This window comes from Phalacrocorax carbo, chromosome 6 (assembly GCF_963921805.1).
Source record: "Phalacrocorax carbo chromosome 6, bPhaCar2.1, whole genome shotgun sequence".
NCBI lineage: Eukaryota > Metazoa > Chordata > Aves > Suliformes > Phalacrocoracidae > Phalacrocorax > Phalacrocorax carbo.
Genome location: NC_087518.1, coordinates 52293521 through 52308116, shown reverse-complemented (window position 1 = coordinate 52308116; position 14596 = coordinate 52293521). Strand labels below are relative to the sequence as shown.

Sequence of the window (14596 nt, the reverse complement as noted above, 5' to 3'; positions counted from 1 at the left end):
TGCCACCTTCTCCACTTCTGGCTGGGAATGGCACCTGAGGCAGCATCACCAGCCCTGCTCAAACCAAGGGCTTTCTGCTTTTTGCCTCTCTGATGGCAAAGCCCAGTAGCCAGATGGAGAAGGAAGCAGGACTGGTTTGACAGAATTTGTGATGAATTGGTTCTGGCTGTTCCCATCTCCCCGTAGTGCTGCTGGTGCTGTCCCTGGCTGCTGCAGGGCAAGGAGATGCCAACTTGCCCTTGGCATGGTGGGGACGCATGTGTGAGTCGCTCCTTGTGCCCTGGTGCTGCACCCTGGCAGGGTGGGACACCCCTTCAGCCACCCACACCGAGTGGCAGTGGTCAGCTGGCACAAGGCTGAGCGTGCATGTGGGACCCCACCACAATGGCCATGCTCCTGCACTGGCACCACTAGCATCTGTGTGGGCCCTGCCAATGCCCCCCATGGCTGCAGCCCCCCTGCCATGGGGACAGTGCCGCTGGGCCATACAGAGCAGACCTGGCACACATCGGTGCCAGGCACCACAGGGCAGACTGGAGCCAGAGGAGCCACCCCATGCCCCATGCTCCCATGTGCCTGCAGTGCCCACCAGCCTGCCCTACCTGCCTTGCCCTTCTTGCCCCATTTGGGGGCCTCCCTGCTTTCTCAGGGGTTGTTTTTCTTCCTACTCCAGCCTCCCAGTGTGCCGGTAGCCACAAGGGCAGGACGTGCCACCTATCTGATAGGAGCAGTCTCTCTTGGCACTGCGGCTGGTGGTGGAGGGGCCGCGGCACAGTGGTTTCAGGCACGGGGAAGTACTGGCGATGGGGTGGGGGGAGCCTCCAGCCAGGCTTCCTGAGCTGCACAGCCACCACTTCCCAGATAAAGGTATCACCCGGAGGAGTCACAGCAGCTCCTGGGGCACTGGGAAGGGCTGAGCAAGGCACACGCAGCCCCGGCACACAGGGTGTGGGATGGCAGCCCGCCTGTGCCGGGGCTGGCTGCTCTCGCTGCTCCCTGCCACCCTGCTCAGCCTCCACAGCCTGACGTTGGCCCCCGAGCCGGTGACATCCCAAGGTAGGTCCTTGGGGCCATTTTCTCCCCCAGAAGATGGGCCAGAGAGGAGCTGGCACTCCGGGTGAAGGCAGAAAACACCCTAGAGCAGCCAGAACTTGCAGGGTTGGGGAAGGGGCCTCCCAGGAGGGTGTGCAGGGGGTGTTCAAGCTGGGCAATGGAGCCTCCTTCTCACCCACGGGACACTTTGCCTGGAGCAAAGGGACATCCCTGCTCTCTGCGGGCAGGACCCGGCTGCCCCTGGCCACCCCTGGCCACCCCTTTGGGATGGCAGCCTGCGGCTCCCAGTCCCACACAGGTGGCAGAGGGGCTCCCTGCTCATCAAAAGCTCTTGGAGTTATGATGAGGAACTGAGCAAAATTCAAGCTAATGTCTGATGGCACAGCTCTGCACTGCAGGGAATGCTGTGGCACTGCTGGGCTAATCCCAATGCTCCCGTGCCAGCCTCACCACGATCTCGGTACCTCATGGAGCACCCTCACTCAGCCAGTGGCTGGCCCCAGCCTGGCTCACTGTGCCTGGCACAGCCACTTCTCAGCTTTCTCCTATTTCAGGCCTCTCCATGTTTTCTTTAAGCCCCTCCTTAGCCCTTTGAACACTTTCCATAACACCATAAAAAGCATTAACTGAACAAAACCCTCTTGATTTTCTGCTCATCTCTCCAGCCCCACCCCAGGTCTCTGGCCATGGCAGGCTCAGGAGCACATTTGGAGTCAACCCCCATAGGGGCAGTGGGAGGAAGGATGGGGTTGGGCTCATCTTCCCTCTGTCTGCAGCCTCTGTGGCATCATCATGCCCCAAGCCGCTGCCCAAGGGCAGCTGATGCGGGCTGCAGAGCCATGCGGCTGCTTTTCTTAGGAAACGGCCTGCACCCAGCAAAGATGCTCTGGTAATCTACAGGACCAGCGTGGCCTCCCACTAATGCCACGGGTCCCAGTGCCACCAGGCTGCTGGGACCTGGCCAGCCCATCCCCTGGTGATGTGAGCTGTGGGGAGTCACAGAGCCGGACAAGGCCTGGGGTGGGTGCAATGGGGTGCTGAAAGGGAAGAGGAGTTAGCGGGGAGGCTGTGGTCTGCAGGGAGGGGACGTGGGCTTGGGGAGAAAGACAACACAGGGCTGGGAAAGGAGGAACAGGGCTGGGGGTCAGGGCAAGGGAAGGGACAGGGAGAGCAGGGGGGTAGCAGGAGGGTGGCAAGGACATTTGGGGACTGTCCCTTACTCTTCACCTGGTGCGGGCTCAGCTGTGCAGAGCAGAGAACCGATGTGCTCAGGACATGGAGTAGGACTGGGTGCTGGCGGGGGACTTGTTGTGGGGTCCTTCAGCTGGGGACAGCCCCAGGGAAAGGGGGCACATCCCAGGAGGAGGAGGAGGCAGAGGGCTGGGGTAGGTCCCAGGGCAGAAGCAGTGAGGAAGACTGAGGTGCTACAGGAATGCTGGGGGCAGTGAGGCCACCCCTGTGCTTCACACATCTGCGTCTTGGGGCTGTCCCCTTTTCCCTGGCAACGGGGACAGTCACCCATGTGCCAGCAAAGCCACTGGTGCTTGGGATAGTGTTCCTATGGGGTTTGATGCTCCAGTTCATCCCAGTTCATCCCCACAATGACAGCGAGGACAGCTTGCTGAGCTGGACAGAGAAACTCACAGCTCCCCAAGCAGTCCCTGGACCAGAGTTTGAACATTCCCCCCTGCTCAGGACTTTGCACCCCCCTGCTCAGGACCCCAGGCCCTTTCCCTCTCCCCAGGGCACTGCTCCTCCTTATCTCACTTCCACGCACCTTCCGGCATGAGCAGGGCAGGGGTGCTTCCCCCTGATCGCCGGGCCCCAAGCCCCTCTCCAACCGCAGGGCTATTTCGGGATGTTTGTTTGTCCCGAAGGACCCCATGTGCTGAGGAGGGGGGAGCGGTGGGCCCAGCCAGCAGAGAGCCCGGCCGCCTGCCAGGACCCTGGTGCGAGCCAGCAGCCAGCATGCATGCCATGTCCCTCCCCGCTGTGCCAAGCTGGCAGAGGGCACCTGTGCCACAGCCATGCCCACGGCCATGCCAACGCAGCCCCAGGTGCCTGCACGGCCTGGCCTCAGAGGGAGGCCGACCAGTGGGCATGGGGTGGGGGGACACAGGTGGGATGGGGATGGGTTTGTGCCCAAGGACTCCTTCATGCCCGTGTTCCTCCCAGACGCTGCGCTGCTGGCAGGGGTGCCTGAGGACATCCTCTGCTTCTCCCGCTCCTTTGAGGACCTCACCTGCTTCTGGGATGAGGAGGAGGAGGTGGCAAGCAGGACATGCCACTTCTACTACTGGTACAGCAGGTAGGAGGTGGTGGGGACACAGCCAGCCTCCCCTTTGCCAGTATAGAGAGCAGCAGGCTCAGGGTGCCGCAGCTGTCCTTGCCATCCTGGTGATTCCCAGCTGCAAGGACAGACGGTGGAGAGCCCACAGGAGATACATAGCAGCCACCACAAACCCTGTGGCAGGGCTGGGACCGTGACTGTCCCTCAGTCCCATGGGGACAGTGCCCTGCAGTGGTTGGGGACACAGGGAAGGAGCTGGTGATACCGACATCTCAGTACCATGCCCCAGGCTGGCCCTGGGCAGGAGGCATGGGGTGCTGCAGGACCCTGCTCTCCATTCCTCAGGGACGCGCCCAAGGCATGCACGCTCTCCACGTGGCGCCACGGGGCCAGCAGGATGCGGCACGTCTGCATCTTCCCCGGCCAGGACGTGCGGCTTTTCACCCAGCTCCACCTCTGCGTCCTGGATGCCACCACCAACCAGACCAAGTATTGGCGGGAGCTCAGCGTGGACGCGGTGGGTGAGTCCCTCCCACCAGGCAATACCTGTGTGACACCAGGACAGTCCCCAGACCTGGGTCCCTGCCCTTCTGCCTGACGCAGGGGCTGGCAGCACCCTGCACGCCGGGCACAGAGGCAGCCCCAGCGGGGACTGCCATGTGTCCCCCAGCAGGACCAAGGGGTGCCCAGATGGGGGCTGCCGCAGGAGGGCAAATGCCCCTGCATGTTCCCTGCAGGTCTCATCGCCCCCCCAGTGAACATCATGGCCCGCTGGGCCGGGGCTGCAGGGCAGCTCCATGTGTCGTGGCAGCCGCCACTCGCCGACTACCTGAACTTCTTCCTCTATGAGGTGCGGTGCTGCCCTGCCAGCTCGCCAGAGACTCCCTGCAGTACCGGCTTGGACCCCAGCAGGCAGCGCCCCCGGGACCCCTCCAGCCAGCCAGCCAGCAGCACCCACGCATCCACAGTGGGGACAGCTGCAGCTTCCCCAGAAGCAGGCCAGGTACATAGAGGGGTAGAGGGACCAGGGCCTGGCAGGGGGATTTGGGGGCTGCAGTCATTCCACAGCCTCGCCCCTCTCCTGCAGGGCCTGGTTGAGGCCAACACCTGGGTGATCCTCCGGGACCTGCAGCCGGGGGTGAGGTACCACATCCAGGTGCGCAGCAAGCCTGACGGCATCTCCATGGATGGTGTCTGGGGGCCTTGGTCACAGGCAGTGGCTGCGGAGACACCCCGCTCCCCTGGTGAGCGGCCATCCCCACCGCCAGGATGCTGGTTGGCATGGCGGGGAGGCACCCAAACCTGGGCTGTGAGTGGTGGGGGTCTGGGGTAAGCAAGGTGCAGCACCCAAGTTTCAGGGGGCTGGGAGTAACCAGCCCCCTCCCTGTCCTGGCTCTCGCCTGCCCAGGAGACATTGGGCTGTGCTGCAGCACCCCTGACCTGCAGCATGTGCGCTGTGAGTGGAGCTGGGACCCCGCAGAGCCCCACGGCTCCCACCAGCTCTTCTACCAGGCATCTCCGAGCGGGGCCAGCACAAGGTAAGGGGCATGGTGGGGACATGGCACTCAGGCAGAGGGGCAGCGCATCCCAGGGATCACCAGCCCCTTCTCAGTGTCCCACATCCCACACTGTGCCACCTGGCTCTATGCCCTGCCCTGGCACCATCAAACTCATACCTCCCCACCACCACCACCACCCCCAGCCACACTGCCCCTCAACCACGGGCTTTCCTGGGCAAGTGCAGGAGGAGCGAGGCAGCACCGTCTGTGGGGTCAGGGTAGCCCCAGAGCAGGGCTGGCAGCAGGCAAGGGGAGTGGGGAACACCACGATGGAGCTGACTGGCTCCCCGCTCCTCCTGCAGGGAAGACGGATGGCAGCAGTGTGAGGAGGTGAGTGTGGGGGCACAGGGCACCCACTCCTGCACCTTCCAGCCCCAGGCTGGCAGCGCCATCTCTGTCCTGGTGAATGTCACCCAGCCTCACAGGCTGCCCACACTCAGCTACTTCAAGGAACCCTTCTGGCTGCACCAGGCTGGTGAGTCCCAGTGCAACCACAGCCCCTCCCCTTGCCCACATTTGGCTAGCAAGGGACACAGTGTCCCACGTCCCATTCCATGGCAGCAACATGCCCCCATCCCCAACAGTGCTCACAGATGCCCCGCAGCTCACGCAGGCGACGGTGTCGCAGGGCCAGCTGAGCCTGCAGTGGCTGCCACCCCTGGAGGCACTTGCGGAGCATCTGGACTACCAGGTCCGCTATGCTGTGGAGAACAGCTATGACTGGAAGGTAAGGCATGGCTGGGGTTCCCCCCCGAGCAGTCCTGCCCACCTCCACTGCCATCACATGGCCCACATGGGGTCAGGCAGGACAGACCCGCACCCATCACTGCCCCTCAGCCACCCCACAGCAGCTCTCATCTCCAGCTCGGCTCTGCCCTGCAGGTCCTGCAGGTCCCGCGGGCAGCCAGGAAAGAAGTCCTGGACCTACGACCAGGTGCCCGCTACTGCGCCCAGGTGCGGGCGCAGCCCAGCGGGCCATGGTACCAGGGCAGCTGGAGCGCCTGGTCCAAACCTGCCGTGGTAGATGCCACGGCTGATGCGGGTAAGGGACAGGGCAGGAGCGGAGGCTGCAGCCAGAGGAGCCACATGGTCAAGGGCAGGAGAAAGCGCTGGAAATGGGCTGGAGAGCACTGGGTGGAGGGTGACAGGGCTGCGAGGGGCTTGGTGGTGGCAGGTCTGGGAAGGGCTACAGTCCCAGCAATCCCCCTCGAACGCAGGCTGGATCATCCCGAGCGTTACGGTGGTGCCGCTGCTCTTCACAGGAGTGCTCCTGGGGCTGCGGTGCACCTTCCCCTCACTCTACAGGTAAGGGCTGTGGCTGGTGCAGGTGGGGGGTCCAGCACCAGGCCTGGGCGCCCCGCCAGAGGGCGTCGGGGCACCCCAGGACTGCGGTTTGTCTTCGACCACCCCCTTCCCCGCATCCAGCAACGTGAAGCAGAAGCTATGGCCCCCCGTCCCTGACCTGCACCGCGCACTGGGCAGCTTCCTCCACGAGAGCAGCAAGCACGGGCAGGTGAGGGGGCCGGCGCAGAGCCCCACGCATTGAGCCCCCCGGGGGGCGGCTCCAAGGGCCGCCCCCACCGCGCTCCCTCTCTCTCCCCCCAAGGCCAACGCCTTCTACAAGCAGCCGCCGGAGGAGGCCGTCCTGCCCTGCCTGCTGGAGGTGCTGCCCGGCCCGCGGGGGGAGGCGGCCGCGCCGCCCCCGCCGCCGGGGCACGCTGCCGGCCGCCTGCCCAGCACCGACATCGCCAACCAGTCCTACCTGCTCATGAGCGGCTGGGAGCCGCGCGGGCCACCCTGAGCCGCGCCCCCCGCCGCCACATAAACAAATCGAACAGCCACCCGGCCCCCTCGCTCCCTCCTTCGCGGCGTCCCGAACCCCCCACTCCGAGCCCCCCCCGCCCCGGGATGCGGAGCAACGACAGCGCCGCCGCCATGCTACACCGTGCCGTGCCACGCTACGCCGCCCCGCCCCCTAGCGGCACGCGCAGCCGCCCGGCGGGGACAGCCCCGCCCCGCCGCGCCACTCAGCCAATCGCGGCGCGGCTAGCACTGGTCGCCGTGGTAACGAGCGGCGGTTGGGTTTGAAGCGGCCAATGGGAGGAGTGGCCGAGCAGAGTTTAAATGCTGCCGCGGTGTGCGCGTGGGGGGGTTGCGCGAGCCGTAACGGTGGAGCGGAGGTGAGGGGCGGCGGGGCATGGGGCGGAGCGGGCTGGGAGAGAAACAGACCCTTCCATAGCGGCGAGGGGGCCTGAGGGGCGGCCGGGGGGGAGGCTGCGGAGGGGTGGCCTGGGGGACATGGCATGCCGTGTGGCGGAGAGGGCCCCGGGGGGCGGCCTGGGGGACATGGCATGCCGTGTGGCGGAGAGGGCCCCGGGGGGCGGCCTGGGGGACATGGCATGCCGTGTGGCGGAGAGGGCCCCGGGGGGCGGCCTGGGGGACATGGCATGCCGTGTGGCGGAGAGGGCCCCGGGGGGCGGCCGGGGTGGGGAGCCGGCGGAGGAGGCTGACGCCGCCCGTCCGTAGTGCCATGGCGCAGTTCGTGTTCGAGGCGGACCTCCACGGGCTGCTGAAGCTGGACACGCCGATCCCTAACGCGCCGCCCGCGCGGTGGCAACGCAAGGCCAAGGAGAGCGGTGCCCCCGGGCCCAGCCCCGCCGCCGGAGTGTCGCCCATGAAGCCGGCTAACCGCTCGCACAGCTCCAGCAAGACACCGTCCAGGACACCCGGTGAGCGGCGGTGACCAGCGGCATAGGCTGGGCGGGGGGTAGCGTCGCTGGGGTTGCTCGCCTGTAGCCGTGGGGCTCTGGGCTCCGTGCCAGGCTGCCCTAGCCGGCCCCGGTCAGGCAGGAGGAGGTGGGCTGCACTGCATGGCTCCTGGGAGTCACCCACCTTCTCCCTCCCAGCAAGAGGTGGGCAGAGCTCTGTGCACCGCAGCTGGGTAACCTGCTGACCCCCCAGCTGAGCCTTGCTGGCACAGCTTTGTGTTGGGACAAGTGTGGGTAGGACTCTGCTGACAACTTTACATGCTGTAAGAGTGTTTTTGCATCCTCCCCTTATGTGTGAACTCTGGAATTGTCGGACTAGACCCAAGGAGTTGTCTCCTGGTAGTCCCTAACCAGAGCTTAGTGTCACTACATCAGGGGGCCAGAAATATGTGTTAATTGTGACCAGATGGCATGAGCTCTGAAAGTCCTACTTGTCTGGTAGGTGTGATGTGGAAGAGTGCTGGGCTTGCTGTCTCTTGAAAGCTCAAATACAGGCTGTTCAATAGCTGTAAAACAATATTTATGCATGTGAATGCAGGTAAATCTGGATCCAAAATCCAAAGCACCCCAACAAAAGCCGGGGGGGATCGCTATATTCCCAACCGCAGCACTATGCAGATGGAGATGGCCAATTTTCTCCTAACCAAAGAGAATGACCCTGCTGAGGATTCACCTACCAAGAAGGTGAGTATATTGCTAAGTAAAAATTACTACAATGATCACCACCAAACACCTAATCCTTCTTTGCCTTTTACAAGAGAAGCAGTCTGTAAGTTCTATCAAGTGGGTGCATGGGGCTGACAGCTGCAGCCACCACTGCTTCCAGCTCTGGTCTTTAGGAGCCTGGGGTGAGGTGGAAGCTGTACAGCCTGCAAATGGAACAGGTACACAGCTGCTCCACTGGAGCCTGGGCGTACCTGCTCCATAGGGATGCTTCCCTAGGCACGGGGAAGAGCATAGAGCCTTACACCTCTGCTTCCACTCACTCTAGCCTGTGCTGCTTCTGCTAGCAAAATTCAAGTTTGGGCTAATGAGGCTTTAAAATATAGCAGGCTACAGAGACACAGAACTGAGTCTGTGCACAGTGAAACTGCTAGTGGTAGCTATTGTAGGACAATGGCTGCATGGGGAGCTATTCTGGAATATGTACACTGTGTTCTGAACTGTGTTTATGAAGTATGTGGTCCCTTGTGGCTGTGGCTTTTCCCATTAGCAATGAGACAATGAATTTGCCACTCTTCTGTATGAAAATGTGAGCAGGACAGTGTGCCAATGTCTGAAGAAAAACTACTTTGAGCTGCTGTTCTGTAGCTGACTCCCACAGCACAGCTGTATGCCTCCTGATTCTAGGAGGAGGGGGCTTAGGTGTATGCTCTGCCAGCTGCTGCTTTGAGTGCATCATGGGCTTTGTGTTTCAATTGCATCTCACTGAGGGTGGTTTGTCTCTGCAGGAGCAACAGAAAGCCTGGGCAGTGAACCTGAATGGCTTTGATATAGAAGAGGCAAAGATCCTCCGCCTCAGCGGAAAGCCACAGAATGCTCCAGAAGGTATGATACAGGGTCTGCATGAGTTGACTCAGCTGGAGAGATCTGAGCAGGGGAACAGCAACACAAGAGAGATCACCTGGCTTCTTAGAGCTTCTGTGCACACCAGAGTCTCCCCATGTTTTCTGAGGTTGTGGGGCTGTATAACAGCTATGGTGAATTTATTTACCAAAGTTGGAATGACTGCCAGTTGCTCACTTGTTCTGCAGGTGGCAAACCTTCCTGACGTCTGCAAAAGCAAGAAACACTCTGTGCACTTTGTAGCTTAACTGTCACCAAACATAATGGGATACAGAAAACCAAGCGCTTGTCAGTTAAACTTATTCCTGTGAATTAAGGAATTGGAGCTCATCCTGGCTCAGCAGTTAACACTGCCAGTGATGTTAGCACACTGCACTCTTCTGAGCTTCTCTTTTCTCAGGACTTGATTTTTCACTGGAAGGTATTTCTAGTTGGGCGAGCAGCGCTCAGCTGGGAGGACACAGTAACTCAGGTTAACAAATCTGTTGTTCTGCACACAGGCTATCAGAATAATCTGAAAGTGCTCTACAGTCAGAAAATGACACCTGGATCCAGCAGGAAGAATGGCAGATACATTCCCTCAATGCCAGACCGGATCCTGGACGCACCAGAGATCCGCAATGACTATTGTAAGTAGGCTGCAGTGTTGAGTGCTGGGCATTGAGATCATTCTGCGCTGGAGTGTGGCACCCAGGATGGTGTGGTACAACACACTGGAGCTCCAGCTGGGCTATTTCAGTATCCCATGCACCCAGGCTGGCATGCTCCACTTCTGGAGCATCCATCCCTGAGTAGCCTTGTAGGAACAGTGGTCCAGAGTGCTGTGTGGGTGACTCGGATCAGGGCTAGCTGACCCCACAGGCTGGGCATGCTGACACCCAGAAGGCTGCCCCTTACCTGCATGCACATGTGCAAATACACACCTGCTGCAGGTGGAAGATCTGGTGTCAGCCCTGATGAAGGGCAGGGCTCTCTAGGTACGCACAGTGTGACGTGCAGTGCTCTTCCAAACTCTAGATCTGAATCTTATTGACTGGAGTTCTCAGAACTTCCTGGCAGTGGCACTGGACAACTCTGTCTATCTGTGGAATCACTCCTCTGGGGAGATTATCCAGCTGCTGCAGATGGAGCATCCAGATGATTACGTTTCCTCTGTGTCATGGATTAAAGAAGGAAACTACCTTGCTGTTGGCACAAGTAATGCTGAGGTCCAGGTGAGTGCAGGAGTAAAACTAGAGGTGTTCTTTAGGGATCACTGGAGCCATGGGGCCTTGGGACAAAGGCTGGGCTAGCACAAGAAGGATGCAGTGTGCTCTGACCTGTCTTGACTGGTGTGGGGTGGAAACGTCCATGTCCAGCCACAGCCAGTTTCAACTGCAGTAGCAAGGCAGAGCTTGGTTCTGGGGTCTTCTGACACCTGGAGTTACCTTCTGTTCTGTAGGCATGAGATACAAACTCATCTCTGCTCCCATACTGGCGAGGCTGAATGCCAGAGCCTGTGCAGTGGGGTTCCCAGGGTAAAGTGACAGGGCTGAGTTTCCTCACCCTCTGGAGAACTTATTCCTCTGTCTCTCTAGTTATGGGACATACAGCAGCAGAAACGTCTCCGAAATATGACCAGCCATTCTTCCCGTGTGGGGTCCCTCAGCTGGAACAGCTACATCCTCTCCAGGTAAAGCATTGGGTGGGGGTGGTGAAGGGCAGTGTCCAGCTGTTGCAGACTCCTATCCTAGATCTGTGAGTGGCCCAGGCTAGGGGTGGCAGAGAGGAGTTTCTGTCCTGGCTTGGGATTCTTAATCAGCCTGTTCTACTGGAACTGCAGGAAGGTAGGCTCTCTTTTCTCTTGCCCTCTGTGCTGAAGTTGTGAAGGGCTTCTGTGGCTGCTTTGCTCATGTCAACAGGCCAGCAATGCTGGTAACACTGGTTGAAACCCAGTGGCAGGTATGGCAGTCTTGCAACACCACAAGAACAGATTTTGGTGAAAATATGTGCCAGTCTGACCCTGCAGGCCTTCTCTCTGCAGTGGGGCGCGGACTGGCCACATCCACCACCACGATGTCAGAGTGGCTGAGCATCATGTGGCCACACTTGCTGGCCACACGCAAGAGGTGTGTGGACTCAAGTGGTCTCTAGATGGCCGCTACCTGGCCAGTGGTGGCAACGACAACCTGGTGAACATCTGGCCCTGCACCCAGGGGGACAGTGGGGACTTTGCTCCTGTACAGACCTTCACTCAGCACCAGGGTGCTGTCAAGGTGAGTGCAGGGCTGCTGTGAGTATATGCGCACACTGTGCATGGGTTGCCTCTTACATGTCTTACAATTAACCCTTTTCTCTCAGGCTGTGGCGTGGTGTCCATGGCAGTCAAACGTTCTCGCCACTGGAGGTGGGACTAGTGACAGACACATACGCATCTGGAATGTGTGTTCTGGCACCTGCCTCAGCGCTGTTGATGCCCATTCCCAGGTGAGAAATGAATGTCAGCTTGGTGACAAACACCTGCAGGACACCTACACAGAGCTGCTGGCTCCTGAGGCCCAGCGGCATGCGGAAGGAGGGGACCATGCTCATCTCTGGGTGGTGAGCATCCACACAAGCAGCTTGTCTCACCAGCGTTACTACCTCTTCCCAGGTCTGTTCTATCCTGTGGTCAACAAACTACAAGGAGTTCATTTCAGGCCATGGCTTTGCACAGAATCAGCTAGTTGTATGGAAGTATCCAACGATGGCCAAGGTCACTGAGCTGCGAGGTAGGCTGGGTGCTTTGCCCAGGGAGGGGAGGGATGCTGGCGGCTGAAGGCAGATGTAGCCCTTGGTTTGAGCAGACTGGTGGCCTAGCCTGGAGCATCACTGATGCAGAATGGTGTCTGGGGCACGCTGCTAGAGGGAGGCACTCCTGTGGGCTGCTGAAGACAGACTGTTGCTCCAAATGCATTGCCTATGGTGTGAGTTCATGCTGCAGCTTGGTGTAGGGACTGCTATGCAGGCTGGTGGGGCTCATGGGGCATAGGGGAGCAGACTTGACTGCTGTGGTAGAACCAGAGGGACTAGGGCCTGTGGTGACCAGCCCAGCCCTGACTGCACACCTCCTCCTCCTCAGGTCACACAGCCAGAGTCTTGAATCTGACCATGAGCCCTGATGGCGCAACAGTGGCCTCAGCGGCTGCTGATGAAACACTGCGGCTCTGGCGCTGTTTTGAGATGGACCCCATAAAGAAGAAGGAGAAAGAGAAGGCAAACAGTGCCAAAAGCAGCATCATTCACCAGGGCATCCGATGAGTGCACAGGGCTGTTGTGGGGAGGGGGGCTTAATCTGGCTTAATACTGTACAGTATTTTAAATGTTAATGTTAATAAACAGCTTTAATTTGACTTTTTTTTTGTGGAGTCTGATGGAAAAGGCTATGGCTCCCTGAGGCTTGGATCTAGACCGGGGTGGGGTGGTGCTCTTACTCTTGAGGGCTATTTTGCAGGTAGCCCGAGCCTAGCACAGACCTGAATTCCTGTGACAAGAAGGATGCTGTGCAATGGCTGTACCAGCTAAGGTAGGTGTGTCACCTGCTGCATCTTAATGTTGACCACAAGTGCAGCTCTATCAGAGGGGCTGTGGCTTCCTTGCACCTGCAGTATGAAGCTGTAGCACTGAAAAGATCCCAGACATGGGCTCTCTGCTTGCAGCAGTAACTGCCCTTCAAAGGAAGCTGATGTCTAGCCTGCATTTGTAGAGGTCCCCATGCAGCACCTCCTCTAGCAAAGCTCTACCAGGAAAACCTAGCTTTCTTTGTACCTCTTCACTCTTTCAATTCAGGATCATGGAGTGGCCTGGCCTGTAGCTGGATACAGGTTCTGGTTAGAGAAATGGGAGTGTTAAGGGACAAAGAGGGCCTTTATATTGATGTTTGTGCTCTTGGTTTCTTTTGGAGTGAAAGGCTACAGCCTGGGTGACTTCCTCGCCCTCCATCCCTGATCAGAGTGTGTCAAAATGGACCCTTCTGAGGGCTCCAGCCCTGTAGCAGGGCTAGGAGGAAGTATCCCTGACTTGCCTCAGCTTCCACAAGAACAAGTAAACCAGCTCTAAACAGGCCTCTAAGGGAAGGCCCTCTGCCCAGCTGCTGCCTGCTTTGGTGCCAGCTGGGGCAGGGAGGAACAAGGCTCAACTGAAATCACAGTATGTCTGTCTTGTTTGTGCTGTGTCCTGCCTCTTGGCCAGGTGGGCCTTGCTGTGCCTCTGCAGGCAGCTACTGGCAGTGATCACCCATGCCAGAGCAGTCTGTGGCCTTTTTCTTGGCAGTCTGAGCTGTAGCGGTGCTCACACACAGCAGCCAATGGTGCCTGCTCTTATGGTGCTAGGGTAGAAAGGTATGAGGAAAAAGAGGGGGGGGGGGGACAAGCGCTGGAAACACACAGCAACAGCTGTAATCACCCCAAAGGCCAGAAAGAGGCTGGCAAGGGGCAATGGTGTGAAGCCTGATGGAAAACAAAAGGTTAGTTTATGTTGCCACAGCCAGCTTGGACATCATGCAAGAGACTCCCAACACCCCATCCAGCCAGAGCACAGCCCTTAGTCATGTATTCCTCCAGCAGCCCCCATCCCTGTCCTGCCTTCCTGCTGCAGGGAAGCCCTGGGGCCAAGCTAAAGCTCCATGCAGGAAAACAAAGCTCAGCTGACATTTGGTAGAGATCAATTCCCCAGCACTTGGAAAACACTTTTTTTCCAGGCTCAGTTGTGCTGGTGTGAGCTGTGGGGAGCGTGAGCCTTTACCCAAGCAAGGGCCAGCAGGCCTGCAGCTGCTCTGTGGGTTGGAGCTGTGCTGGCTGAGGTTGTGGGGCTGCACCAGACTCATTCAGCACAGCCTGGGGCTGCCAGGGATGCTGCACAGCTGATTAGCACCTAGGCCTGTGCAAAGCAGCTCAACAAAGCCTGTGCTTCCTGTCAGCCTGTGATTAGCTGACAGTGGATTATTATCAACTGTTTTCACCTTCCTCTTAGCATGGTCCCATGCTGTACCTGGCACCAGGATCTTGCCCTGCCTCCTGAGCTTTAAGCCAGCTGGAGCTGTCAAAGGGGGGCAGTGTTAGCCCCAACTTGTGCTGTGCAGAGGCCGGCCAGCATGCACCCCACACCCCCACGCCTATTGCTGAGGTGGCGCACAGGCTCATAAACTAGCTTACAGCAGCTGAGCCCAGCACCTTCCCAGGGGGGCTGTTGGTGCTTCCCCTTTGGCCCCTTGGGGAAGAGCAGGGGAGAGCCAGAGGCAGCTTTCCCTCCTCTTCAGAAGCAAATCTGAGGGCAGTAGCTGGATCTAATGGAGCAGGGGACAGGAACCCACGTGCAAGGCTTGGGTCTTCCCCAGAGCTGTG

The 14596-nt window shown here is 59.5% G+C and overlaps 2 protein-coding genes across 10 annotated transcripts; both read left to right on the top strand.

The window, feature by feature from the left end:
• Positions 1-23: 23 nt before the first annotated feature.
• MPL (MPL proto-oncogene, thrombopoietin receptor) lies at positions 24-6743 on the top strand. 9 transcript variants are annotated; one of them, XM_064455308.1, is made up of 12 exons: positions 24-1056; positions 3229-3361; positions 3689-3860; positions 4081-4346; positions 4431-4587; positions 4752-4881; positions 5205-5377; positions 5487-5629; positions 5785-5944; positions 6120-6207; positions 6328-6415; positions 6509-6743. In XM_064455308.1, exons 2-12 carry the CDS (start codon positions 3335-3337, stop codon positions 6701-6703), a joined length of 1599 nt encoding a protein of 532 aa, XP_064311378.1. In that variant the 5' UTR covers positions 24-1056; positions 3229-3334; the 3' UTR covers positions 6704-6743. The 9 variants fall into 9 exon arrangements, 8 of the variants coding, with proteins under 8 accessions (XP_064311378.1, XP_064311380.1, XP_064311375.1 ...); XM_064455310.1 differs by having other exon boundaries at positions 3689-3864; positions 4194-4346; XM_064455305.1 differs by having other exon boundaries at positions 3689-3864.
• Positions 6744-6990: 247 nt separating this feature from the next.
• CDC20 (cell division cycle 20) lies at positions 6991-12607 on the top strand. Its single transcript, XM_064455311.1, has 11 exons — positions 6991-7082; positions 7429-7631; positions 8209-8354; positions 9122-9218; positions 9737-9865; positions 10254-10450; positions 10814-10908; positions 11260-11491; positions 11577-11702; positions 11869-11986; positions 12337-12607. The coding sequence occupies exons 1-11, from the start codon at positions 7027-7029 to the stop codon at positions 12513-12515; spliced, it is 1578 nt and encodes a 525-aa protein (XP_064311381.1). The 5' UTR covers positions 6991-7026; the 3' UTR covers positions 12516-12607.
• Positions 12608-14596: the final 1989 nt, after the last annotated feature.